Genomic DNA, 26,232 nt, shown 5'->3' with positions numbered 1-26,232 from the left:
ATGCCAACATTATTCTTCATGATGTACTACAGGCATTTTCTTTAAAATAAAGAAACAAGATGAGGATGTCTACTGCTACTACTATTAATGTTAACTGGCTAGAAGTTCCAGCTAATAGCTGAGGAATAAAATTACCATTATTTGAGAGGAAAAAATCATCCACCTAGAAAATCCAGGAAAAATCAACTGCAAAATTATTAGAGGGATTGAGGGACTTTAATAAAGTCATCTGCTACAAAATAAATATTACAAATTAATGTTTCCTATATGATCTTTAAAAAGTAAATTGTGTATCTTGAAATACATTATATATAAAATAATCATAAAACAAAAAGGTACTATGAAAAAAGAACAAAATTTTTAAAATGCTGTGAAATTAAAAAATGATAGCCAAAAAAACTTCAATCAAAAATTAAAAAATACATTTGATAAAGTTTCAAAGAAAAAAATCCAAAGAGATGGGCAAAAGGAGAGGAAAGATGAGAAAATTAAAGGATCCATCCAGGAGTCCAATATCTGACTAAAAAGTGAGAAAAAGCAAGCAGAAGGAAGAAAATTATAAAGAACACTTAGCTGATTTGGATGACTAAGCTTTATTTAAATTTCCTTAGTTTTTATCTAATGTGCTTTTTTCTTTTCCAAGATACCATATTACATTTAGTTGTCATGTCTCCTTCAGCTCCTCTTGGCTGTGATAGTTTCCCAAACTTTCCTTGTTCTTGAGGATTTTGACTCCTTTTGAGGAGGACTGGTCAGCTATCCTGTAAAATGTCCATCTGCTGAGATTCATCTCATATTTCACAACTAGAGTGAGGTTATAGGTTTTGGGAAGATCAGAGGTAAACTGCAATTTTCATCACATCATATGAAAGGTAACACTCTCAACATGACTTACCTCTCTTTTGACTTTGATCGCCTTCTGAGTAGTGAGGTACCTCTCGCTGAGTTTGTCAGGTTTCTCCACTGTAAATGCTACTCTCCCTGTACCACCTGTACTTTGGATTCTTTGGAAGGAAGTCACTATGTGCTGTCCATTCTTATAGGTGTGTAGTATCTTATTGTTTTCCTTGCTTGTACTTTTAAGTTACATGATGTATGTCTAGTAATACATCAGCAGTACCTGGGGATCTTTTTCTCTTGCTTGTGCCAATTCTTGTTCATGTTTTAATGAACAAAAAATTGTCTTTTTTGCATACCTGATTGTTTGATTGTATGATGAGCACTGTGGTACTTTTAGAGTATATAAAATAACATTTTCTTCCTCCAGAGAAGATTTTCATTTACCTGGTGCTTGAGCTACCTTAATCTAATTTCAGGGTTTGAACTTTTTCTATCTACCCAGACAACTTGAAGCAGGGCTGCTTTATGTACAACTCACATGTACTTTTAAGATCCAACCCTCTGAGGTCACAATTCTAAATGTAGGGTGGTTGCAGACCCCTTGTCTTCCAGCCCTTTGAGGCTGTCAATAGCACTGTTCCACTTCTCAGCTGCCCTTTCCAAGTCATCAAGTGCTCCTGGGCAAAACAGCTCCAAATGTTGGGCTTTGTAGTGAGAATTTCTCTCTTCTCCCAGATCTTAACCTGGCAATTCCTCACTATCTTATTAGTTGTTTAATGTTTGGGGGTTATATTATTTTATTTCTTTTTTTCCCCCATCACAGAAATCTGCCTATTGTTCTATTTCATCCACATATTCTAGCCTTCTGTTTTGGGAGGTTTGTCTGTATCACCTAATACACTGTTAGGAGTGAAAACTGGGTCCTGGGTTCCTTTTGCCTCACCCCTCGTACTCCAGATCTTTCCCACTGGCTTTAAAAAGTTACAGTTAATATAGCTTTATAATTTACATTTTTGGAAAGAAATAGTGACAAAAAAACAAGAATCTTGACTGCATTCTCCTTCAAGGTTAAAAAGAAGCCTCTGACTTACCAGCCATGGAGTCACTAATCTAAAAAATTACACTACTTCCTTGGCCAGAACTACTATACCTAACCACAGAATACTCCATAATTCTTATACAAAGATAATTTTATTAATGAAAAGATCACACAAAACAAAGTTTTTGTATTCAAAGTTGTCTGTTTAAAATGTGGAAAAGGTAATATTTACAACATTTCCCATACAGTACATAGTTTTTGTGCCTTAACAGAATGCTAGAGAAAAAAACCAAAAGCAAATGCTAAATTGAGAGAAAATCAAAAGCATCAGAAAACCTTGCCCAAAGAATAATACTTAATAGGAAACAAAATTAAGAAAACTCCTTAATATTTTAAAGTATGTTGTATAAAAACGTTGTGTCTTGTTTATTAAGACTACCTTTTTTCCATTTGATTGGCACTAATATCGCTATCACACTTTTTAATGTTCAGCAAAATCCTAGTGAGCTGCCGAAATGACTTCTACAAAATGTCTGAGAAAGATACTGTATAATACAAAATGTAATATTCTAAATGTTAAAAAACAAAAGTTAAAACAAAAAATATAAGCAACTGTAAGTGGTTATAATACAATCAATGGGTGGTCATGAAACATTAAAAAAGGGAAGTCAATTGCACTTGGCCTAATATACAAAAGACTAACATTTTGTCTACTAACCCTTTAGGACATTTTATTTTAAATATGCAGAAGGATCAGTGAGCAGCATAATACAATCAATAGTGGACACTCTTTGAGTAAGCACCTTATTTCAGTTACATAATTTAGATCTGTGAAATTCCTAAAACGAGACTATAAAAATCACACATTTTAGATGGTAAGGTATCAATAAGTGGGTTTTTAAAGTTAAATTCCTATTATAAGACTTTTTGGTATATCTTTTTTTATAGTATAAAAGAAGACTATTTTACAATTTTCTTAGAAATTCAGTGTAAAAGCTACCAAAGTGCTAAAATATCACAATAGCATGATAAAAATACTTGAATAGGATTTCAAAAAAGTTCAAATACATATAAGCTTATTTTCAAATATGTATAAAAAGATACAAGGATAAGATTTAAATACTTCAGCAGAGAAATATCTTGATTTTCTATCAAAAAAGTAAAATAGCATAGTACATCTTAAAATACTCTTACCAAGAGTAGAATCTTCATAAATAGAAAAGGAAGATTCCTCTAACTCTGTCCTCCCACACTATTAAAAAAATATTATTAACCTGCACATTTCTGTTTTCAGGTATATTGTTGTCATTAACCTTTGTGTGAAATGAGTCATATTATTCTTGAACTCTATTTTTTCCAGTATAACAGTAGGCAATGCAACTTTAAGTGCAAAAGAAGAACGTAACAGTGATTCTTACAAAACAGTGCATAGGTCACTTCCAGTGTAACACAAATTTGCTTCTGAGTAACGAGAGAAAATGTTCTTCAAGTATCTGAATGACAACCACCTCCCTGCTCTTTTCTCACTCCTGAAACTGGGTGAACAAGCAGAGATGTGGAACCTTTGAGGCTGCTTGGTTCTGAAGAACTGGGGACCTGCAAATTGTTGCTCTGTGCCAGGCCAGTGTCAGTAATATCACTCTTTGGACTAATCCTAGATAAAAGAAAAAAAGTTGACACACACACATCCACAAACACAAATATGATGCCATTTTTCATGAGTTTTACCCCTAACCAGTGTCCACCTTTATCAGAGAATAAGTAGCTAAAAGTCTTCAGGTGTACTTTAACACTTCAAAATACAAATTTTTTTTTTTTTTGAGACAGAGTCTCACTCTGTTGCCAGGCTGGAGTGCAATAGCGCGATCTCAGCTCACTGCAACCTCCACCTCTTGGGTTCAAGCGATTCTCCTGCCTCAGCCTCCCGAGTAGCTGGGACTACAGGTGGGTGCCACCACACCTGGCTAATTTTTTGTATTTTCAGTAGAGATGGGGTTTCACCATGTAAGCCAGAATGGTCTTGATCTCCTGACCTTGTGATCTGCCCACCTTGGCCTCCCAAAGTGCTGGGATTACAGGCGTGAGCCACCGTGCCTGGCCAAATAATTGTTTAAAATATAATTTTCCCTGACTTCAGAAACTTCATCAAGCACTACTCATATATGGGCTGAACATGGAATCTTGTGGGGAATAGAATAAGGCAGGATTCCTGTCCTCAGTTTAACAAATGTTTCATTGATTTCCCACCATGGATCAGTACCATGTAAGAAACTGGGAACATAAAGATGAGTAAGACTTTAGCTCTCCCATTAAGAAGGTTACAAATTTACGAGAAGATAAAGCATGTATCTAATTATAATCCAAATATATGAAAAGCTGCCATAGGATCACAGAGAAGGTGCATTTAGCCTAGTCTGAGAGGACTAGGTAAGATAACCTTGAGATCTTAATGCAATTAGCTGTCTGCATTCTGGCTTACCTGTGTTTTGGTCACCTATGGCCATTTGAGAAAATTCATTAAAGATAATGTCAATATCTTTTCATGTTCAGAAAATAAAATAATTTTAGATAAAATGACACATTATAATTTTGTATAAGGTGACACTTTTTAGACAGAATTATAATGTAGTATTAATCAAAACTTAGCCTGTATTTTGGGTAAATTGCATTTACTTAAATGTACAAGGAACTCTTAACAATTGCCACAGAAATGAACATTCCTACTTGAACAACCTATATTAAAGCTGTTCTCAAAGCTAAGAATTAAACTACTAAATAGCATATTTATAGGCTGAACCCAAACTTCCTTGGGGTAAGAGTACAGATATAATATATCACAAAATGCTTTCCAAATGTGTTATGCTTTAATAAAAAATGTGTAATGCAGTATTTAAAATAGTGATGATTTTACATAAAATCAAATCTCACCTTCCTTCACTCCGCGCACTTTCAGATACACTGCCTGCCTGGCCCTTCCTGTCGACCTGTTCCCCAGAGAGTCTGGAGATGGATGCTGCTGGCGAGGCAGGTTCACCACAGTCCTGTTCTCTTAACCTGGGGGTGCTAGCTCCGTCCGCTTTCACCTCTCTCATTGATGTTTCTGGTGAGGTTTGGATTTCTGTCAAAGTTTCTTGTCCTAGGTAATCATGGCTAGTAATTGCTACTGCAGAAGTGCCATGATTTGCTGTAGCTCCTGTGCTGGTTCCCATGGATTTGGAAATGACCTTCAGCTTGTGTGAACTTGGTTTATAGTGCTTCTTTTTGTGTTTAACTTTAGAATTGTGCTTTAAGAAAAACTCACATGATTCCTGTAGTACTCTTCGACTTTCACTGATTGGACTATAAGAAAATTGAAGGAGATGATTTACTCAAATTAGAAGTGTGGCCATAAAGTAGAGGATATAAAGGATATCACATATCTTTTGCCAAAAATCCTTAGTCACTAAAGTTGAAAATTCTATGGTTTATATTATAAAATCTGGGATTATAAATACTAGGACATAAATTGATTTTATAAAATCTTTTGTGTATACACTGTAAGTTGCTTTTGTCAGTATAAATAGTAAACTGGCAAGAAATTAAAAAGGCAAGAATCAAAGGATGAGGGCAAGGAGGCTCAAAACAGCATAAACGTACTATACATAATACTGTATTTGTATAATATATAAATATGTAATATAAAAGTAAAGCAGAAGAAAAGGAGAATATAATTAACAGTCTTCATTTAAATGTAAGTCTTTTCTTTCTAACATTAAAAATTAGCAAGTTACACTGAAATTAGGGTGAGTATATAAATATGAGATAGACATATAATAATAGTGCAAAAAAATCCAGTTGAATGCAATTCTTCAGACTTCAGAAACTTATTTGTGAAATGGTCTACAGTTCTGAAATGAGTTAATCAAACCAATGGGGAACAATTTTTAAAAAGCTATAGTACCTTGTATATAGTGTGTGTGCATATATATATATATATATATATATATAACTAAAATGAATTACTCATAAATATAAATCAATTTTGTTATAGAATATTCCATAAGTTTGAATTTTAACATCTTAAGTAAGACAAATAAGTGAAATTTTAGGTCATAGCTGTGTGTAATAAGATTTAAAGTTAGTAAATAATGACCATAACACATCACTTATATTTGAATCATACTTTATAGGTTTCTTTATATATACTTGTCTTATTTAATCTTTTATCCTTGACAAAAAGGATAAAATTATTTAAAATGCTGTACCCAAAATAATGAATCCAATGACAGCAGTAATAATACTGGATATACTATAAATCATGAAAAGAAAATATGCCTTTCATAAATCATTCATTCATATTTCAAATAGAATAGTATATGTCACAGACATATACTATATGATAAATAGTATATGTCACAGACATATACTATATGATAAATAGTATATGTCACAGACATATACTATATGATAAATAGTATATGTCACAGACATATACTATATGATAAATAGTATATGTCACAGACATATACTATATGATAAATAGTATATGTCACAGACATATACTATATGATAAATAGTATATGTCACAGACATATACTATATGATAAATAGTATATGTCACAGACATATACTATATGATAAATAGTATATGTCAAAGACTATTGTAACAAATGCAAAAATAAAGCACGTCTCTTTCATAAAAAAAATTTCCAAACTTCAGTTGGCAAATCAAATTGAAATAATAGTTGATATAATGAAACTCTAGTACATTGATTTGAACAGTTCCTTGGTATTTTGATCTATTTATTTAAAAATTGTGTCAGACAATTCAATAGTTTCTTACTCTCTCTTGCGATTTCGTTTAAAAAACCCAGCCCATTCTGTGCATGTCTTTTTGCTTCCAACCCAGAAGACAGCAGAGATGCCAACAATTAATGTCATCAGGTATTTTATCATAAATAAAGCCAATTCTGGTCGAGCTTTTGCTTTTGCCTACAAAAAATAGTGAATAATAATATTTTCAGTGATGCACTTAAAGTGGAAAGAAGTCTATATTGTCAATATAAAACGAACAAAAGTTATAAATCTTCAACTGTTTTACTAAAAAGGTTTGAAATAATATAATGAAGCATGCTCTAAGTGCAACACATTTTTTATCTAAATGCTGAACAAAGAAACTTTATGTACCAAATCTCTGGAAAGGGGAAAATACTGAAATATATTTAAGAATAATCTCCTAAATCTTGGCATGATTTCCTCGCATTTTTTTCTCGATAGATACAGTAGCCTCTTATAATTGCCAGAATATTTGCCTCTAAATATTTACCTATTTCCCCCCACTATAATCTACCACAAAAATACATTTAAACTTATCATAACAAATATTTTACAGCTTTTATACGTTATTAATTTATATTATAAAAACTTGGTTAAAGTAAATTAAGTATCAGTAAAATGCGAAAATTTCCTAAGAATTGAAATTATACTTTTCATTTAGGCATAAACTTTGAAATTCTAACCTTAAACATTGCACAAGGGTCAAGATATTACATACTCTGCATTTCTTGCCTTTTTTACTTACTAACATTTCTTGGAGACCATTCTGTATCAATACAAATAGAGCTCTTTATTTCTTTTATTTTTTATTTTATTTTTATTTTTTGAGATGGAGTCTCACTCTGTCACCCAGGCTGGAGTGCAGTGGCGTGATCTCAGCCTCCCGCGTTCAAGCAATTCTCCCGCCTTAGCCTCCCGAGTAGCTGGGACTACAAGCGTACGCCACCATGCCTGGCTAATTTTTTTGTATTTTAGTAGAGACAGGGTTTTACCATGTTGCCCAGGCTGGTCTTGAACTCTTGAGCTCAGGCAATCCGCCCTCCTCAGCCTCCCAAAATGCTAGGATTACAGGCGTAAGCCACCGCACCCGGCCAGAGTTCTTTATTCTTTGTAAAGGCTGTTGCATTGTGTGAGTGAACCATAACTTATTCTACTATCCCTGTTAATAGATACTTACTTCCAATCTATTGTCATTTGCAAATAATGTTGTAGTGACTACCTTGGTATTATTTAATTTCTCATATTTGTAAGCAAATCTGTCTATAAATTCCCAGAAGGGCAGTATCAGTGTACACACATTATACATCTATACATACTGTGAAATTGCTTCAACAGAAGGTTGAACTAACTCTTAATAGCAAAGTCTGAAAATATGTATTTTGCTATTTATTGTTTCACCACACAGTGGTTAGAACACCTTTAAAATGTTTGCCACATCATACATGGAAATATAATTTAATTTTAATTTTACATTTATTTTACTATAACTTTTTCACATGTTTAAGAATAGTTTTTTCATTTTTATTTCCTGTGAACCTTTTTCCTACTCTTTTCTCATTTTTATATCAGATGGATGGTTTTTTTCTTATTGATCTGTAGCAACTCTTTATAAATTAGAGAAATTAGCCTTTCAACTATGATGTCATATGCAAATAAACTTTCCCAGTTAGTCTTTTGACATTGATTATGGATTTTTTTTTTTTTTTGGTCACGCAGAATCTTTAAAAAAATTTTTTTTTACTTAGTCAAATTTAGCAATCTTTTATAATTTCTACAACTACAGGAATATTATATCCTTCTCCACTTGAAGATTATAATTTTCTAATTCTATTATATTTTACAGTTTCTTACATAAAACATAATAACTACAAATCTTAAACTTGAAAACCATGGATCTTAAACTTTTTAATAATATGTAATAGTTTCCTCTCCCCGACCTTGCCAAAAAGACTGAGGAATCTAGGAGTCATTATTAATATAGCAGGATCACTTTAAGACACAGCCTCTTATTAAGTATATAGTAAAAACAAACTATGGATAATGGATTATGGACAACGTATAAGGCAAGTAAAACTAGTATCCCCACATACCAACATAAAAAATAGATTCCACAATGTTATAAAGCAGTAACTTTCTGAAATATAAGCTATTATATGAAATAGTTTGACATTCCCATTGCTTAATTTGATACACTGTGATGGCAGTGCTCATGTTCAATGCAGTTAATACCGCACAGAGTCAGGAATAATGTCTAAAATCTACTAAAACAAAACCAAATTTCTATTTACAAAACTTCAACTAAAATGCTTTAAGAAATTTTATATTTTCAGAAATTTACTTTTATTAATTTTAAAAACACCACCCTTATACTAATCATAAGAATCAGAAATAGATAAAGCATATTTTGTTACAACTGTGTGTTTTTCAATTGAGAAATGACAGATGAGTCAGGCAAAAAGCAAATTCTGTTTTTGTAAGTATATACTATGTAAAAAGCTATAAGATAATATGATCAAATTAAATATATCCAAATAAGATTTTTTACTACTAACTAAAAAATTAAAAATAATTGCCAATGCGACAAAAGTGACTTCTGTTTTTCTCCCAATGTCAAGGTCTGTTCTTCTGACTCTGCTCTTTATTGCTATTAATCTGCCTTTGCAGCTCAATTTAATTTTTCAGAGAATAAAGGAAGTGCTTTACTATACAACTGAAGCTAAAGCTTGAGGAAGGAAGTCATGAAACATTCATCCCAGTTTCAGTTGATGTATAGGAAATCCTTACCTATGGCTCTTGTATTTTCTCACCTGAAATCAACTTTTACATCCATGACAAGTATATTTCCATGAAACATTTTCTACATTAAATGTAAATAGAGACATAATCCAAGTGATAGCTTTTACCTGATAAGGACATGGGATATGGTACTGACGACAATGATCAGAGACCCAAGTTATCTCCCAGGTAATCCTGTTCACTTGCTCATAGACGTAACATCCGAGAAGTGTCACTAATGGCACAAGATACAAGCCGCTGAAGACTCCAATTCGAATCATAAATTTCTTTAGTTTTTCTTGGTTCCGGCCATCATGTTGTATGACTTGTCGAACATGATTTAAGGAAATAATGCCAGCTAAAAGAAGAGAGAGCCCAACAAACACACAAAGGCACAGTGGCAAGAGTACAAAGTAGCGAGAAGCATCCAGGTCATAAAGGCCAACAAAGCAAACTCCACTAATGTTGTCTCCTTCAACTTTGTTCATAGCAAGAAGCATAACAGTCAGGAAACCTGGTGTTCCCCATGCAACAGCATGAAACCACACTGCTTTTTGTTCGATGGCTTCACAACTCCATTTTCTTCCTGCAGCTAAGAACCAAGTAATGGTAAGAATCACCCACCACACAGTGCCAGCCATTGTGAAAAAATACAAAAGCATGAACAAAACGGTGCAAGCCTTATTTTGAGAGCCTAGGACAACAGTGTCACCAAGTTCTAGCTTCTCATCTGCCTTATTGCAGGCTGTGCTATCGCCTAGCAAAAATCCAATGAAGTACATAAGAGATACAATGCTGTAACAGACAGAGTAATATATAATTGGTCTCTCTGGGTATCTGAATCTTCTAACATCAATTAAAAAAGTAAGGAATGTGAACAGAGTTGCACAAAGACAAAATATTGAAACTGTTCCAATAAAACTTTTTGCAAACTCTAGCTCATCACTTTTAAAATACATGTTGGGGCATGGAGGCGCACATTGGTCAATTCCCAGAAACTTATATCCTTGTCCCCCAGAAGTCTTAAGATGCCTTGGACACCAAAATCCAATGTCTCTTTGGACTTGTTCTGTTTTCTTCTGAGGACCAAGAAATTCTGTGTGTGGATCAAAAGTTACAGGAACAGTCTCATCACAGTATTGTAATCTGTAAAGATTATAAAAATTAAATATATGAAATCAACATTTTTATTGATTCAATATATTAAGCAATGCTTTCCAACTATAAAATATTACCTTATGTATTCATGATTGATGGGAAGAGATACAAATCTAAATGGATTACAGATAAGAGTTGAGTAGAAATTTTTGAAGTTGACTAAAAACTTGTGGCTGTTAATGGGGCCTCAACACAATAATTTATATTAAATACAAAGCAGGTGAACATGAAAATGCACTTACTTGGAAAAAATTAGCCAATTCATAATTTTAAAATAATTTCTGTTTTTAAGACTAAATATTTAAAAGAATTTATCTTAATTGGTAGGCTCCAGATAAGTACTGGCTTGTCTCTTTATAGCATATGAAATATGTCTTTATATCATATGAAATATATCTTGTCTATTCACTTTTACTTTCTAATGTCCATAAGAAAAGTAAAGCAACCATATAACTAAAGTGATGATAATTAAAATGAATGAAATGAGATCCTTCCCTGGATTGACAGGATAGAGTTCAAGTTTTTAAAGAAAGGCAAGTATACCAGCAAGAGGCAGGCTGAGGACCAGCTTAATGAACATCACCATTTTGTTCAGGTTGGGCTCTTTGCCTCCCTTGTTTATGGACAGTCCTGAGTGATAGATGGAGATATTTCCATCTCTTTATCACTAAGTTGAGTTTGTACATACCAGTATTATTTTGGGGGATCTATAATGGTTTAAAAAGCATTGGAGGTTTTGGCCAGGTACAGTGGCTCATGCCTATAATTCCAGCACTTTGGGAGGCCGAGGCAGGTGGATAACTTGAGGTCAGGTGTTCAAGACCAGCCTGGCCAACATGGCGAAACCCTGTCTCTACTAAAAATACAAAAATTAGCTGGGCGTGGTGACAGGTGCCTGTAATCCCAGCTACTTGGGAAGCTGAGGCAGGAGAATCACTTGAACCTGGGAGGCGGAGGTTGCAGTGAGACAAGACCGAGCCACTGCACTCCAGCCTGGGAGACAGAGAGACGCTGTCTCAAGGAAAAAAAAAAAAAGTACTGGAGGTTTTAAATGAGAAAGCATTTTAAATATACCTTAGATAAGAACAGACTAAAACATATGCCCATAAAATGAAATACAAAAAAAAATCTACCAGCTTTATTAAAACATAATATTATGTCAATTTTGCTTTATATCTTTTAAAATAAAGCAATATAACATTATAGATACAGTGGGGACCCTTTCTGGTCTTATTTCCTTCTCTCTCTCCTCAGAAGTATTCATTAACACAAATTCGGTGTTTACTCTCAAGCATTTTAAAATATTTTTATTACATTATTTACTAACTATAACCTTATAAAGTATTGTTTTTCAGGTTTTGAACTTTATATAAATGACACCATGCTGTATATAGCATGCTATAACTTACATTTTAAAATTTAACACTATATTTTCTAGATTTATCCATGTCAACAGATGTGGGTCAACTACATTCATTTTATCAACTGTATGGTAGTATTCTAGTGTGTAAGTACATCACAATTTACTAATCATTCTTCTATGATGGACTTTTAGATTTTTTCCCATTAAAAGAATTAGGAATAATCTACAATCAATATTCTTGTGCACGACTCTCTGTGTAAGAGTTTCTATGGGAGGGGATTTCCTAGGATGCAGGGTTAAGCATCTGCCATTTTACTATATGTTACTCAATTGTTCTTGAAAATGATTATGTATCTACCAGAAGTGTGTAAGTTCCACATAGGTTCTATAGTTTCTTCAGCCTAAAAATAAAACAAAAAGCTAACCAGTTTCTTTCCCCAATTTATTATATGAGGTCTCACTGTATCAGTAGAATAAATTAGCAGCCTCCACTGTCTAGAGAATAGGAAAAAAAAATTAATCAAGACTAATGTGGAAAAGGTCAGTGAATGGATACATTCATTCATAAGTTAACTGTGCTTAAAATCTTACTTTCTCCACATGAACTCTAATTGCAAATGATCAAGTCAGTCAGTATTCATCAAGTTTATTCACTATCACGGAAAGGTCCAGATAGAATATTTCTTTTAAATATATGCCTGTATATGCCTGAGATTCTTTTTTTTTTTTTTTTTTTTAATGGAGACTGGGTCTCGCTATGTTACCCAGGCTGGTCTTGATTTCCTGGACTCAAGCAATCCTCTTAAATAGCTGAGAATACAGCTGTGTACCACCATGCCTGGCTTATGCTGAGATTTTTATATCCAAAAAAGACCATTCACCTTGCCAAAATATTACATTAACAGTGGTCTGAAGGTATACGGAACAAGTATAGTCAGCATTTTGATCTTAACGCAGTAGAATATTTCATGTTATAAAAACATCTGTTAAGCATGTTTGTAACGTTTTCACTTTGAAATGCACTTATTAATTATAAAATCTGTCATAGCATAGTGGCTGAGGTATGGAAAGGCCTCTGATAAATCACATTAGGAAAGTGTGTTTTCATGAAAGCAAGGCAGCTATACCTTTGAGGAGAAAAAGTTAGACTATCATAATAAAGACAGGAAAATGAGTGTAAGGAAAGAAGTATAACAGAAAATTAGATTCCACAGACTCTCAGGTGGTATGGTGGACATGCACTGCTGTGGGGAAAGAGGGAGAAATGAAAAGAAGGAGCGTCATGGGTCAAACGAGTGGGATTCATCTATTGGCAAGCTACCCGAGGATGGCTGGAGCCGGAAATGAAAACAAAGTTCAGTTTACAAAACTCTTCACGTAGAAAAGAATCTGCCTGTGCTCTGATGAGCTGAGGAAACTGCAGACCTCAAAGAATGAATGCACCTTTTTCTTCCAAGGCAAAGGCATCCTCCTGGGGAACCAAGAGCCTAATGCATGCCATAACCACACAGTTCTGCCGTTTCTCAAATAATAGATGCAGCCTTCATGTTTTTACCACAGTTATGTTAAATCTTTCATTATGCTAGAAATCTTTCAAGGAGCTAGATTTTGTGTTTTAATCAGAGGTTCCCCTCTTTCTTTGTGTGTGTTTTCAAAGTAAATAAGATGCCACAAAAGCCTGAAGGTCTTATTTATAGAAATGAAAAAATATTCTCCAGTATAGGCCATACTAGAATTATTTTTATGTGCAGCTGACCCAACTAACATTGTATAAAAGGATGTTAATGGGTTTGCTTTATATTAATGGGATATGGTTTAATATAGGGCTTAAATAATTTTAAAAAATGAATTCTACTTCCCAATTCAATGTATCAAGCATTCTCAAACACGAATAAATTTGATTTAGATTAATTCCGTTTCTCCAAAAATCAAGTTACGAAGACCAAAACTCCAACAGAGTTAGAAATTAAGCATAGGTGCCAGTGTAAATTTTTTTAAGTTATAACCTCCCCTGCTTTGAAACTGAGTAGGCAATCTCATAATGAAAGAGCAAGTATTTTCTCCACAGGCCTGACCGTCTTCTCATATAAATATAACTTATTTACTGAATCTTCTCCTTCCCTCCACTAAAATGTAAGGTCCATGATGGCAGGAATTTTTGCCTGTTGTAACTCTAGTGCCTAGAACAGTCCTGGCACACAGTAAGAGTGCAAGAAATATGAGTTGAATGAATCATCAGTTTTGTCTCCTTTCCTTTTGCTGTCATCATCCTTGGTGACTTGACCAAGAATAAGCTATCCACACTCTGGCTTCTCGGCTCTTTAGCCTCCTCATCTCCAATGACTAACCCTAACCCGCAGTGGCCACCTGTAATCAAAGTCACACAAGGAACCCTGCCACAACCTGCAAGTACACACTATCTCCAAAAATCAACTCAAGCATCCTGCCCTTCATCTGCAAGCTCCTATCCTTTCAATTCATTTTTTTAAAAATCCTCATTATGCCTTTAAAAAAAAAACCTCATTGGGATAGATCTCCTCCAGCTTGTCTCCATACATTAGTTCATTTCTCTCTTCATTTCGCTCCCCATCTATTTAGACTTTCATAGGCTATTGTTTCAGTAACACCCTTCTCATTATCCTTCATTTGTTAGTGCACCTTTATCTTTGCACTGAATCCATCTGACAAAACCCCAACCACAGATGAGCACAACTATCTGCCTTCTCTGTGCTTAGCCCCAAGCATCCCACCACAGCTGGAGAAGTTCTCAACAGGCCAGATGAGATCCACACATTCAGGATCGCCTGATTTACCTAAAATGTTACGAAGCCTCTCTAGTTGACTCATTCTCCCATGCTCCATGATGACCACTTCTCTCGAACACATATCCTTCTTTCCCAGACTCACAACAGAGGACCTCCTTGACTCTTACTATGTCACAATGGAAATAGAAACCATCAGAAAGAAATTATTGCAACAACTCTTACCAAACACACAAACCTACCTATATCCACAGCCATCCTATCCTTTCCTACTGTTACAACAGATGTTCCTCCCATCCATGGCCAAAATGTCATCTATGCTTGGGATCCTATCTCCTTCTTAGAAAACTACTATTGATGACCTCTTCTACCCCGTATATGCTTGCCTCTTCCTTTTTCCTAGTAGTTCTTAAAATAGTTCTTTCCCATTAAACTCATAAACTTTCCTCTTTTATAGCCAGCTTCCCTAAGAACTCTGTTTCTGGCTTTACTTCCTCTTCACTCCTTCACCTACTGCGATCTGTCCTTTGCCCCAGTCACTCTAGTGAAATAGCATAAGGTAATGTTCTTTTTGACTGGCAGCACCTGACATGTCCTCTGCCTTGAATGCTTTTTTCCTTCAGGACACACATTTACTATTTTCCCTATTTGTTTCAGTTATAACCACATGACTGACATCTTGCCAACAGGAATGCATGTGGAAAAGGTATAACACTTCCCATCTGAGGCACTCAAGAAAAGGCGTGAGTTCTCTACCTTCTCTCTCCCATCCACCTGGCTGACAGAGTTGGAGGATGGAAGTGTCCTGGATTCCTAACAGAAACTGCCACAGAGTGCTGCCCAACCATCAGGAGACTGACACAGGTGCCATGCTCTACACAGAAGCTCACAGGATTGTGCTACCCATTCCTGTCTTAAAATATTGAAGACCTCACTGCTTTCAGCATAAAAATATGAAAGATGGGCCCTGGGTGGTCTGACTGCTGCTTCTCTCTCTTTCCTTATCTTGCACCATATTCTTTCTCACTCTCATCACTCCAGCTATACTAGCTTTTGAATTCCCTGTATATGCCATGCTCCCTCACTCCCTGTTCAGGGGCCCTGCAGGGTCTCTAAATAAGCTATTCCCACTGCCCAAAATGCTCTTCCCTCCTCTCATTGCCTAGTTACCTCTGTCTTACCCTTACCCTTCATACTTTAGCTCAACAGTCATTTCCTTCCCCTTTCCCCAGTTTAGGTCAAAGGTATCATTATATATTCTCATAGAATTATCTACCTTTCCTTTGTTGTATCTATCACAGTCATAATTTTGCACTTATTTGCATAATTATTTGATTACTGTCTGTCCCTCTCACCTCACTGTAAGTTCCCTGAGAGCAAGAACCAAGTCTGTTTTTTGCCCACCTTTGTGTCCACAGCACTTAGCACCATAGTGCCTGACATATATTAAGTGTGTAATAAACATTTATGGAATTAAATAATGAAAGCTTGTCACTAACATCCCAGAGAGCTAGTACCAGTAGTAAAATACCATTAGTAGCTTTCCATGAAAAACATTGTTTACCTGTCACATTCAAGCTCCTCAGGCCATCGGATCCCAAAAGTGTCAATTAATTTTTTGCAATCAGAATATACTTTCTCACAAAGTTTACGACAAGGTGGAACCACATGAATTTGTTCTGTGCAGGTTGGTACAAATGCTTTGCAGAGGAAAGTTTCAATGTTTGGTGAACATTCCAGATTTGCGAGAGGAAGAAAATGCTATTAAAGACATCAAGATACAGTTAGAAAACATTTTAATAACAAATGAATAAAATTAATATATTTACTGTTTAAAGTATATGCTTTTTCACTTATACTCCAAAAGAATCTTTAAATCTCCCTCTATCAGACTTATGAACTCTTCATACACAATGGGATACTACTATTTTATTCAATCATATATTTTTCAAGAAGACATGGATTATTCCAGTGAAATCACTTGCCAGAGTCACCAACAAACTCCACATTGTCAAATCTGATGGTAAATTCTGAACATCCCTTCTACTCAGCTCTTAACAGCAATCGACACAGTGACTCCTAGCTTCCTCTTGAGGCCCCTTTTGCACTTGTCTTCTAGGACACGAATTCTCTTGGATTTCTGGCTGTCTCACTGGCTGTTCCTTTTCTAGTCCTCTTCCATTTCCCAATTATGATCATTGAAATGCTCCAGAGCTCAGTCCCCAAGACCTCTTCTCTATCTCTACTGACTCTCAAGGGAAACTCATCCAGTCCCCATGTCTACTGTGAACCACAGACTTGAATGAGCATCTGCTCCGGGACAACCCCATTTGGCTGTTAATGGGCATCTTGAACCCAAAGTATGCAAAATACAACTCAATCCCACCGTATCTCTGCCTCCCAAACACTCCCTTAGTACTCTCCATCTCAGTAAATAATGCCACCATTTACCAAGTTGCTCAGGCCAAGAATCTTACAACTCATTCTTTTTTCTTTCTTTATTTCTTTCTTTTTTTTTTTTTTCTTTTTTTTTGAGACAGAGTCTTGCTCTGTTGCCCAGGCTGGAGTGCAGTGGCATAATCTCAGCTCACCACAACCTCTGCCTCCCAGGTTCAAGCAATTCTCCTGCCTCAGCCTCCCAAGCAGCTAGGACTATAGGCGCATGCCACTACGCCCAGCTAATTTTTGTATTTTTAGTAGAGACGAGGTTTCACCATGTTGGCCAGGCTGGTCTTACAACTTATTCTTTACTCCTCTCTTCTTTCACCCCATCTCCAACCCATCAGCAAATCCTGTTGGCTCTCCCTTTATATTCCAAATCTGACCATTTCTCACTATTACCACCCAGTCTAAGCCACTGTTATCTTTCACCTCAACTACTAAAATGGCCGCCTAACAGGTCTCACTACTTCCCACACTTGCTAATCTTACAGTCAATTTTCCAACCAATGCGATTCTTTAAAATGTAAGTTTATCCTTGTTCAAAGACTCCAATAAAATAAATTCCAAAGTCTTTTCCAATTCCCATGAGCCTTTAAATTTCCGTGTTCCCCGCTATGTCTCCAGTTTCATTTCTGACCACTTTGTCTCTTATTTACTCCATTGCCACTAAACTGGACTTCTACTTCTTATAGTTCCATGTGTATTTCTGTCTCAGAGTCTTTGCACTTGCTGTTCCCCTCACCTCTTCACCCAGATAGTGAGTCTTGTGCCCTCATTTGAGTCTCCACTCAATTCACCTCAAAGAGGCATTCCTGCCCATCCTATCTAAAATTATCCTGCTCTTATCTTTCCCATTACCATGGTTTGCATTTCTCTTAAATCCTTATTACTATCTGGCATTTCATTATGTACTAGTTTATTTAATTTTTGCCTTCACCACTAGAGTTTAAATTCAAAGAGGGAAAGGCTTTTGTCTATTCTGTTCACTGCTCTATCTCCAGTGCCTAAAGCAGTGTCTGCTACATGGCCATTTCTCTATATTTACAGAATAAATGCATGATTCTCCAAAACAATAAATGAACACTGACAAAGCATATCAATAAAACATTTCAGAGCATCAAGACAAAGAGAAGGTCATAAATGTTTCCAGAGGGGGAAAAAAACCAGAATACATGTAACTAAATTAAACTGTGAATATTTGACAATATCAGAAGCTAGAAGAAAATGAAAAAATGACTATAAAATTCTAAAGAAAAATGCATTTCAACCTAGAATTCTAGATCCACCCAAACATTTAGAGAGTAGACTACTGACATTTTTGGCACTGTAAGGAATACACAATTTAAACTTTCAAGTATCCCTGTTTAGGAAGCAACTAGAAGATGTAATATTCCTGAAACAAATTGAAGGAATATATGAATAAACAAGGAAGGAAAATAATATGGGACCCAGGAATTAGCTGATTCAACACTGAAGAATGACAAGAGAAATTCTCCATGTGACAACTACAAATCTAGTCCAGAAGTAATCAGAACACATTTGACAGAAGGGCAGATGGCTGAAGAAGAAAGGTCTCCAAGGGAAAGGAGCGGGGATTGAGATTGACAGAGTATATGTTATTTTGAGCACTAGGAAAATTGCTGCTAGGTGTATGACAAGTCTGTTAGGATATCTAAAAATAGTCAGACATTGTTACATAAAAAACAAACGAAAATACAACTACTTAATATTTCTAGTAATATTATCACTGACTATTCATTTAATCAAAAACTGTATCAGGAGGAGAAGTAAAAGTGGCAGGGTAAGAGAAATGAATTATCAATTACCCTAATAGGAAAGAATAAACAGAAACGGCCTAAAGTGCTAAACTGATTAATCTATAACCAACAGAGTAAACCTGTTAGTTAGAATGTGGCCTGCATACCAGAGGAACACCTAAAACAGTTCAAAGAGGCTGCCTCTCAAGGGCAGGACTGGGATATGGGTGGAAAAGGGTGGGCAAGGACTGTTATTTTTCTGTTCAAAGCCTTTTAGTATTGAGGGTTTTCTTTTCCAGCTTTATTCAGGTATAGCTGATGTATGATAAACTGAACATGTATAAAGTGTACAATTTGATAAGTTTTGAAATGATTATCACAATCAAGGTAATAAATGTATCCCTCACCACCAGAAGTTTCCTCTGGCTCCCTTGTCATCCCTCCTGCCCTTCCATCCTCCTCACCCCCTCAGTAACTCTCACGCCTGACAACAACTGATCTGCCTTCTGTCACTGCGGAGTGGTATTTTCTATAATTTTACGTAAGTGGAATCATATAGTGTGTTTTCTTTTTTGTCTGGCTTCTTTCACTTAGCATCATTGTTTTGTGATTCAGTCATGTTGTCTGATGCATCAGTAGTTCATTCTTTTTAATTGCTGAGTAATATTCCACTGTGTGGCTGTACCATAATTTTCTTAACCATTTACCAGTTGATGGACAGTCTGAAGTGCACATTTGAGTGTGAAATATCTACTAGCAGGCAGTTAAATAAAGCTACGTAGAAGTGAGACTTTAAATTAAGGATATGGATTTACAAGTCATCAGTATAAAAGTGGTAATTGAAATAACTGGCTGAAATTACCTAAGGAGAATAAGTAGAGTGAGAGAAGATGAAAATTCTGATTCAAGGGAAATACACTGACTCTATATATTAGCATCTCCTTCCACTCGAAATGCCATTGAAATGAAAGAAAAGGTTTAAAGGTAAAAAACAAATCCATAACTGCGTTAAAAAAATAAAGAAAGGGCTCCCTATAAGCTTTGGGAAATTTCTGAAAGATAAAAAGAAGGAATGACAACTTCTTTCATCAGTATGGCCAACTAAATATCTCCTGCCACAAAACATTCAGGTTCTGGATAAAGTGCAACAAATATACTTTGAAATGCATTGCTGAGCACTGTATACACCTTAAAAATAGCCTTAAAACATATAAACAAAAAGCAATAAAACTATAAGGAGAAATGGACAATTCCATGGTCATGAGAAATTTCAATATATCTTCTTTAGTAAATGAACGGTCAAGCAGACAAAAATTAATAGGTAAATATAAGCCTTGATTACAGACTACAATTAACAAGTCTGACTTAAAGGGCATATACAGAACCCACACCCAACAATTAGAGGACAATAGCTATGAAGGATGTTGGACCAGTGGGAAGTTCCCCTGTCCTGATGGGGCAAGTGACTGAGCAGAGACAGGGTTGCCATGGTTGACATATGTTATTGCTTTTATTTGAATGATGCTCTGAGATTGGATCCTTTGTCACCTCACAGGAACTTGGAGTGCAAACAGCACAGCACTTTTCTCAGTTTCCTCCATCGTGAAGGGGAGAGAGTGCCCAGACGGTGTGCAAATCCTTCTCTGAGCCTGAGGTAGGAGAAGGGGAGCTGCGGGCAACTAGTAAACTGTGGTAAACTCTTTGTTTACTGTCCCAAAAAAGCCTAGTTCCTAAATTTTTTGACTCTCTGGTAATCAGATCCTTTGGTGGAAAGAATTAAAACACACTATGTTTATTTAGTTCTTCTAACCCAGAAGCCATGATTAACTGGTGGTCAGCACTTAAGAAGTAATTATATAGTTCAAGGGCAGGCAAAATGAATGCAATACATGTACTTTTGCTATACAAAAACAATTTTCTTACATGGAAAACACAAGTCACTTCCCTAATTTAATTCTTTTACAGTGCCAAAGTTGGCTAATCCAATAACGTTGATGTTCCTGCACTGTGTAGAGGATAAACTGAATGCTGAAAACTCAGATACCTTCAGAGGCCAGGCAGGTAAATGCAAATGCCTGTAAGACGATAGGGAGTATTTGGGAAGCTGCTGCTACTCAACTCCAGCAGACTATTATTTGGAAATGGGGGCATAGAACTGTCAGGTATATCCATTTTTCCTAAGAAAACAGAACCTAGATTGTTATGTGTAATTTCCCAAATTTTAGATTTTGGCACTTTAATCTATACATTTGAAACAGGGCCCCCCCCTTCCCTGACACACACACACACACACACACACACACACACACACACACAGAAAAATCAAGTCTCAGGTCAGATCCAGTGTGGGCTACCAACTTCCAAGTTCAGTTGCAGATGAATAGACTTAAAGAATTTTAGACTTGGAAGGGACTTGAGAGAAAACCTTTAAGTTAATTATTTTCGAAGTGTATGTGTGTCTGTGTGTGCACACATGCACACTTTGCCAAGAAACATTTTCTTTAAATAAGAAGTTAAAAGGAGGCCGATATACTAAATAAATAAAGGCATAGTTTCTTGGGCTGAAAAGGAAGCTCTCCCTGCTGAGATACTTCTCACCATTCCCCTTTGCTACCAGTGACCTCAGAGCACCTCCAGAGATCACAATTGGAAAACCACTGACCTAATCTAAGCCCTTGGATCCAGTGAGAAAACTGAAGCCAATTTCTTATTAAAATTGTTACTCACATTCCAAAATGTACTCTGAATTAGAAGCTAGGTTTCTTTATTCCTGATCGAATGCTACTTTTACCAATTCTATGGCTACTGATAATAAATCAGAGCTTTGGCTTATTTGGTACTTACCATAAACCAGGCACTGTGCTTTTTCATATACCATTTTCCTTTATCACAACCTGTTCTTCTCTCCACCTTGCAGCTGAGGCAACTGAGGCTCTGAGAGGTTAAGTAACTTGTATAGTCACAATAGTAGTAAGAAGCAGAACTAGGATATGAACCTATGTTCCTATGACTCCAGAGTATGTCCTCTTTAACCTTCACTCTGTGCTGCTACCCATTTCTCCCTGAAAATTACCCTTTCCCAAAGCACAGCGACAGGCAAAAATGCCAGTGAGGATGAAGGGAAGAAAATATATCAAGAGGATTGGGACTCTTCCACATGAAAGAAACTCTTCAGTTAAAAAAAATAAGTGTTCACAGGATACATATCAAAGACTATAAAACCTCAAGCTATGTTGATCACATTCCAGATGATGCGTTATCTCCTGAAGCAAGAGCAAGTATTCCATCATATGGAGTACTTTCAGAACAAATCACAGCACTTTAAATAATGGGTAGTCAGCCTAGTATTGAACTCATTATACCAATCAGTTGAAACATAACTGGGATGAACATATTTTCACAGTCTTTTGAAGTAAAAATCGTGATTGAAATGTTTTATGTTCTTCCTCAAAATGTCCTGGGTACCATTCTCAGAAACCAAATCTAACATGACTCATTGAGATATTTCTTATGTCCTTAATTTTATGCTATGAATTTCATCACATCATTAAACTAGGATTTAGCACGTTAAGTGCCAAACCTGTGAATTAAACTCATGAATTAAAGTGCAAATCTATGAATTGAGCAAATATCAAACCTGGTCGCATCAGTCTGTTCCTTTTACTCACCTTTAGTGATACCACCTTCTTCAACTCCCTTAGTAACCCAGTGCTTTCATGATCTCACTTATAAACTCCTCCTTTCAAATTTCATTCTCAAAAAACTCATCTAATAACTATTAATATTGGTTCTGAGATTCTACCATTCAATAACTAAAACAGTGTTATTAATTACAGTTTCAAAAATCAAGAAATAAAAGGTAGGCTCCTTTAAGGAAATGGTCAGTCCCTGGCAGAAATCCCTGGAAATAGCAGTTACTATTAGTACTGGCAGAGATGAGAACGAAGAGGGCAAGTGAGAAGGCAATTCACATCTCTATCGTGAAAAACAGCCTGAGCCAACAGTAAGATAAATGAAAAATGAGAATCAAAATACATAGAGTATTTTATATAATCCTTCGCTGGAAATAATGCTAGCATTTTATTTCTAACTAAGTTCTAATTCTTATTTAATTCTAATACTTTAATTCTAACTATTTAGTTTAACTACCTGTGCTACCTTTGGCAGGTAGTTTTCTGTTTCTGAGTCTCAGAGTATCCATCAGTAAAGTGACAGTGATGAACTCGATGATCACTAAGGAGATTTATGGCTCAAAAGTTTATGAAGAGGGTAACAAAGAATTGAGTAGAAGAACTAGAGATCAATTTCAAAACAACTGTAGGTGCTACGGTGAAATTTTCTCCTTGGTAAGTTAACACTTTTTTTTTTTTTTTTTTTTTTAAGAGACAGGTTCTCACTCTGTGGCCCAGGCTGGAGTGCAGTGGCACAATCATAGTTCACTGCAGCCTCCAATTCCTGGGCTCAAGTGAGCCTCAGGCCTCAGCCTCCCAAGTAGAGATAGAGTCTGTGTTGCCCAGACGGATCTTGAACTCCTGAGCTCAAGTGATTCTCCTGCCTCAGCCTCCCAAAATGCTGGGATTACAGGTATGAACCACTGTTCCCAGAGAGTAACACTGTTTTACACTGTGCTCTAGAGTGAATATTTACTATTTGGGGGAATCCAAAAGTAGGTAAGACACCATGGAAGCTAAGAGGGATGCAGGGATACAGCCTGGCAATGAAAACATAGGCACCTAATCTAAGCTTGGCCATTTGTATACTCTGGGTATTGTGATTCCTGGGGAGAGGGTTATGCAAAAGAACAGATATAGTCAGATTATTTGAGGAAGCTGCAATGCGATCCGTAATCCTTGCAGTGGCCAAATAAGCATCCAGTGACAATGGCTCAGGAAGTATCCAATGGTATTGGCACTGGTGACAAACTAATCCTATGGTATGACCTTAGCTATGCCCCAGTTCCCTTTGCTCCTCCTTACATTTTGAACCCGGTTCTCCTGCCTTCCCATTGATCTTACAAGCTGTCCAAAATCCATCAATTTTCTGCTTAGTCAGAATTGGTTTCTGTTGTTTGTAATCAAGAAGACCAACTAGTACAGAAAAAAAACATAAAGAATGGTTTGCAAATGATCTCAGCAAAACAGGAGGAACTCTAGAACTGGGTTTCTGGTCTAAGGCCAAAGGCAGTGAGCATCCTGTTAGTATTTAAAGATGGAAATCTGGCAACCCATGGCAAAGTGAATTAAATTATCCTTGTAACCACTTAGCTTGGTTTTAGCTTAGCTTCTCTGTACATAATAGAATGATATGCCCCATGAACATGAGGCTGTGGGAGATCAAAAGAGTGCCTGCTGCCAGAGAACCAGAAAATAATATAACGAGCATGAGTTATCAGATTGTAGGGTAGGGTGAGGACTTCTAATGGTACTGCTTGGTTTAGGAAGAGAATAACAAACTGGCATCTCTGAATTTTTGACTCAAGGTGGGAAGTAAAACACTAGGCTGGGCATGGTGGCTCACACCTGTAATCTCAGCACTTTGGGAGGCCAAGGTGGAAGGACTGGTTTATGCCAGGAGGTTGAGACCAGCCGGGGCAACATAGCAAGACCCTGTCTCTTAAAAAAAAATAGCAGGTTGTCAATGCACACAGCCCTACAGTCCCAGCTGCTTCCGGGGCTGAGGCCTGAGGTTCACTTGAGCCCAGGAGTTCCAGGTTGCAGTGAGCTATGATTGTGCCACTGCACTCCAGCCCAGGCAACAGAGTGAGACCCTGTCTTTAAAAAAAATGAAACACACACACAAAAGGACAAAAAGGACTTAAGGCTCAAGGAGTTGAAAACCAAGCACAGTTTGATCTGCAGGTGGCTAAATTATATCAGTTTAATGTGCTTCCCATTCACATAAGAGACCTGGTGATATTGTAACTAGGAAACTGAGACCCAGAGTTCTGTAGTGGGGACACATCACAAGGCTCAGGATATCGCAGAGTGCTCTGAACCTGCAGCTCTCAAGGTAGACCCTTTCTGTAAGAAGAAAATAAATAGCCCCCTGCCCCATCCCACCAGTCTTCAATGTCTCAACCTGTAACTAGAGTTTCACCCCAGCACGCCTTCGGAGCATCAAGTCAAAATCAAATCTGAAAAAAAGACCTACAAACTAGTTGTAAGACTGTTAATTTATATTGGTTTCTGAGGGTTATGAATTGAGGAGGAAAGAATACAATTTTAGATGGGGCTAAGACATACTGACATGGGGTTATTTCTCAGAGATTCTAGATTCAGTGTGCTAGCTTCAGAGACTGGGCTTTTGGAGGTAAGATGATAAATGGGCTTCTGACAGGGGTTCAGTGAGACCTAAATCCAACCCACTGCAATTTTCCAAGTCCATGTATGTACACCTAAAATAGCTGTATTTAGCAAAAACACAATAGGCATATTTGTTTCCTGGATAAATGTTATTATGGTAGGGGCCAAACAAAAACCATTAGAGGTCTCCCTCCCTACCATGAAAGAAAATCAAAAACAATACTGCAGATCAAGGGGATTTTCAGAGATTGGCAACACCACTAGAAACATATTCAGGGGTAACAGTTCCTACCACCTCCTCGTTTCAACTTTCCAGTGGATTGTCTTAAGCAACCTCAACTCAATTGGCTAAGGTGATTCTCCAGATGTGGTCTCTTTCCTGTAGCAAATAGTAAAGCTCAGGCACTTTGTATGCCTCTCTAAGCTAGCCAGTTCTTTCTTCTACAAAAGCAATTTGTTCTCACCCAGCAGGGACAGCAGCATATCTTTGCCAACTTGCCTTAGAGCAGTGGTTCCCAACAAGTGGCCCCTGAGTGAGCAGCATCAGCATCCCCTAGGAACTTGTTAGATGTGGAATTTTTCCATCCCATCCCAGACCTATTGATTCAGGAACTCAGGGATGGAGCCAGTGATCTGTGTTTTAACAAGTCCTTCAGATGATTCTGATGCACACCAAAGCTTAAGAGCTTCAGCTTTAGGGGAACATCATCAGCTCTTCAGCTCTGTGCCTCAATTTCAGTCAGTGAAACATATCACCGACTTCACAGGACATCACACTAATCTAACTTATCAAAGACATAAAGCTGATGAGGCCATAGACATGTACCCTAGATGCCATAGTAAGATACGAGTGCAGATGAGGAGATTAACCCTACATAATTAAAAGGGACCTTGGCTTTTGCTACTAGTTCCTCATAGAAACTAAACAGGAGAGAACATCTAGAGATCATCAAGTCAAGTTACCTCTCATGAATTGAGT

General features: G+C 36.5%; 1 protein-coding gene, 1 long non-coding RNA gene and 1 other non-coding gene across 3 annotated transcripts in view; 1 reads left to right on the top strand and 2 right to left on the bottom strand.

Moving 5' to 3' along the window:
* Positions 1-2,012: 2,012 nt before the first annotated feature.
* The window catches only part of FZD6 (frizzled class receptor 6), a 34,248-nt gene continuing 10,028 nt past the window's right edge, over positions 2,013-26,232 (bottom strand). Inside the window, exons 3-7 of the mRNA XM_003821733.4 lie at positions 16,317-16,513; positions 9,598-10,615; positions 6,702-6,850; positions 4,808-5,218; positions 2,013-3,533 (exon numbers count right to left, since the gene is read on the bottom strand). Of these exons, the coding sequence (XP_003821781.1) occupies positions 3,365-3,533; positions 4,808-5,218; positions 6,702-6,850; positions 9,598-10,615; positions 16,317-16,513 (1,944 nt within the window). The 3' untranslated portion in view covers positions 2,013-3,364. The remainder of the gene's footprint in view (positions 3,534-4,807; positions 5,219-6,701; positions 6,851-9,597; positions 10,616-16,316; positions 16,514-26,232) is intronic.
* Positions 16,951-26,232, top strand: part of LOC129398636 (uncharacterized) — a 96,626-nt gene continuing 87,344 nt past the window's right edge. Inside the window, exon 1 of the long non-coding RNA XR_008626466.3 lies at positions 16,951-20,605. This is a non-coding gene — a long non-coding RNA (uncharacterized LOC129398636). The remainder of the gene's footprint in view (positions 20,606-26,232) is intronic.
* LOC129398671 (small nucleolar RNA ZL63) lies at positions 25,930-25,975 on the bottom strand. The gene has a single exon (XR_008626548.1). It is a non-coding gene; the product is annotated as a small nucleolar RNA ZL63 (small nucleolar RNA).

This window comes from Pan paniscus, chromosome 7 (genome assembly GCF_029289425.2).
Source record: "Pan paniscus chromosome 7, NHGRI_mPanPan1-v2.0_pri, whole genome shotgun sequence".
NCBI classification, from domain to species: domain Eukaryota; kingdom Metazoa; phylum Chordata; class Mammalia; order Primates; family Hominidae; genus Pan; species Pan paniscus.
Note: the sequence above shows the minus strand (reverse complement) of the source record. Positions and strands in the feature narration are given on the sequence as shown.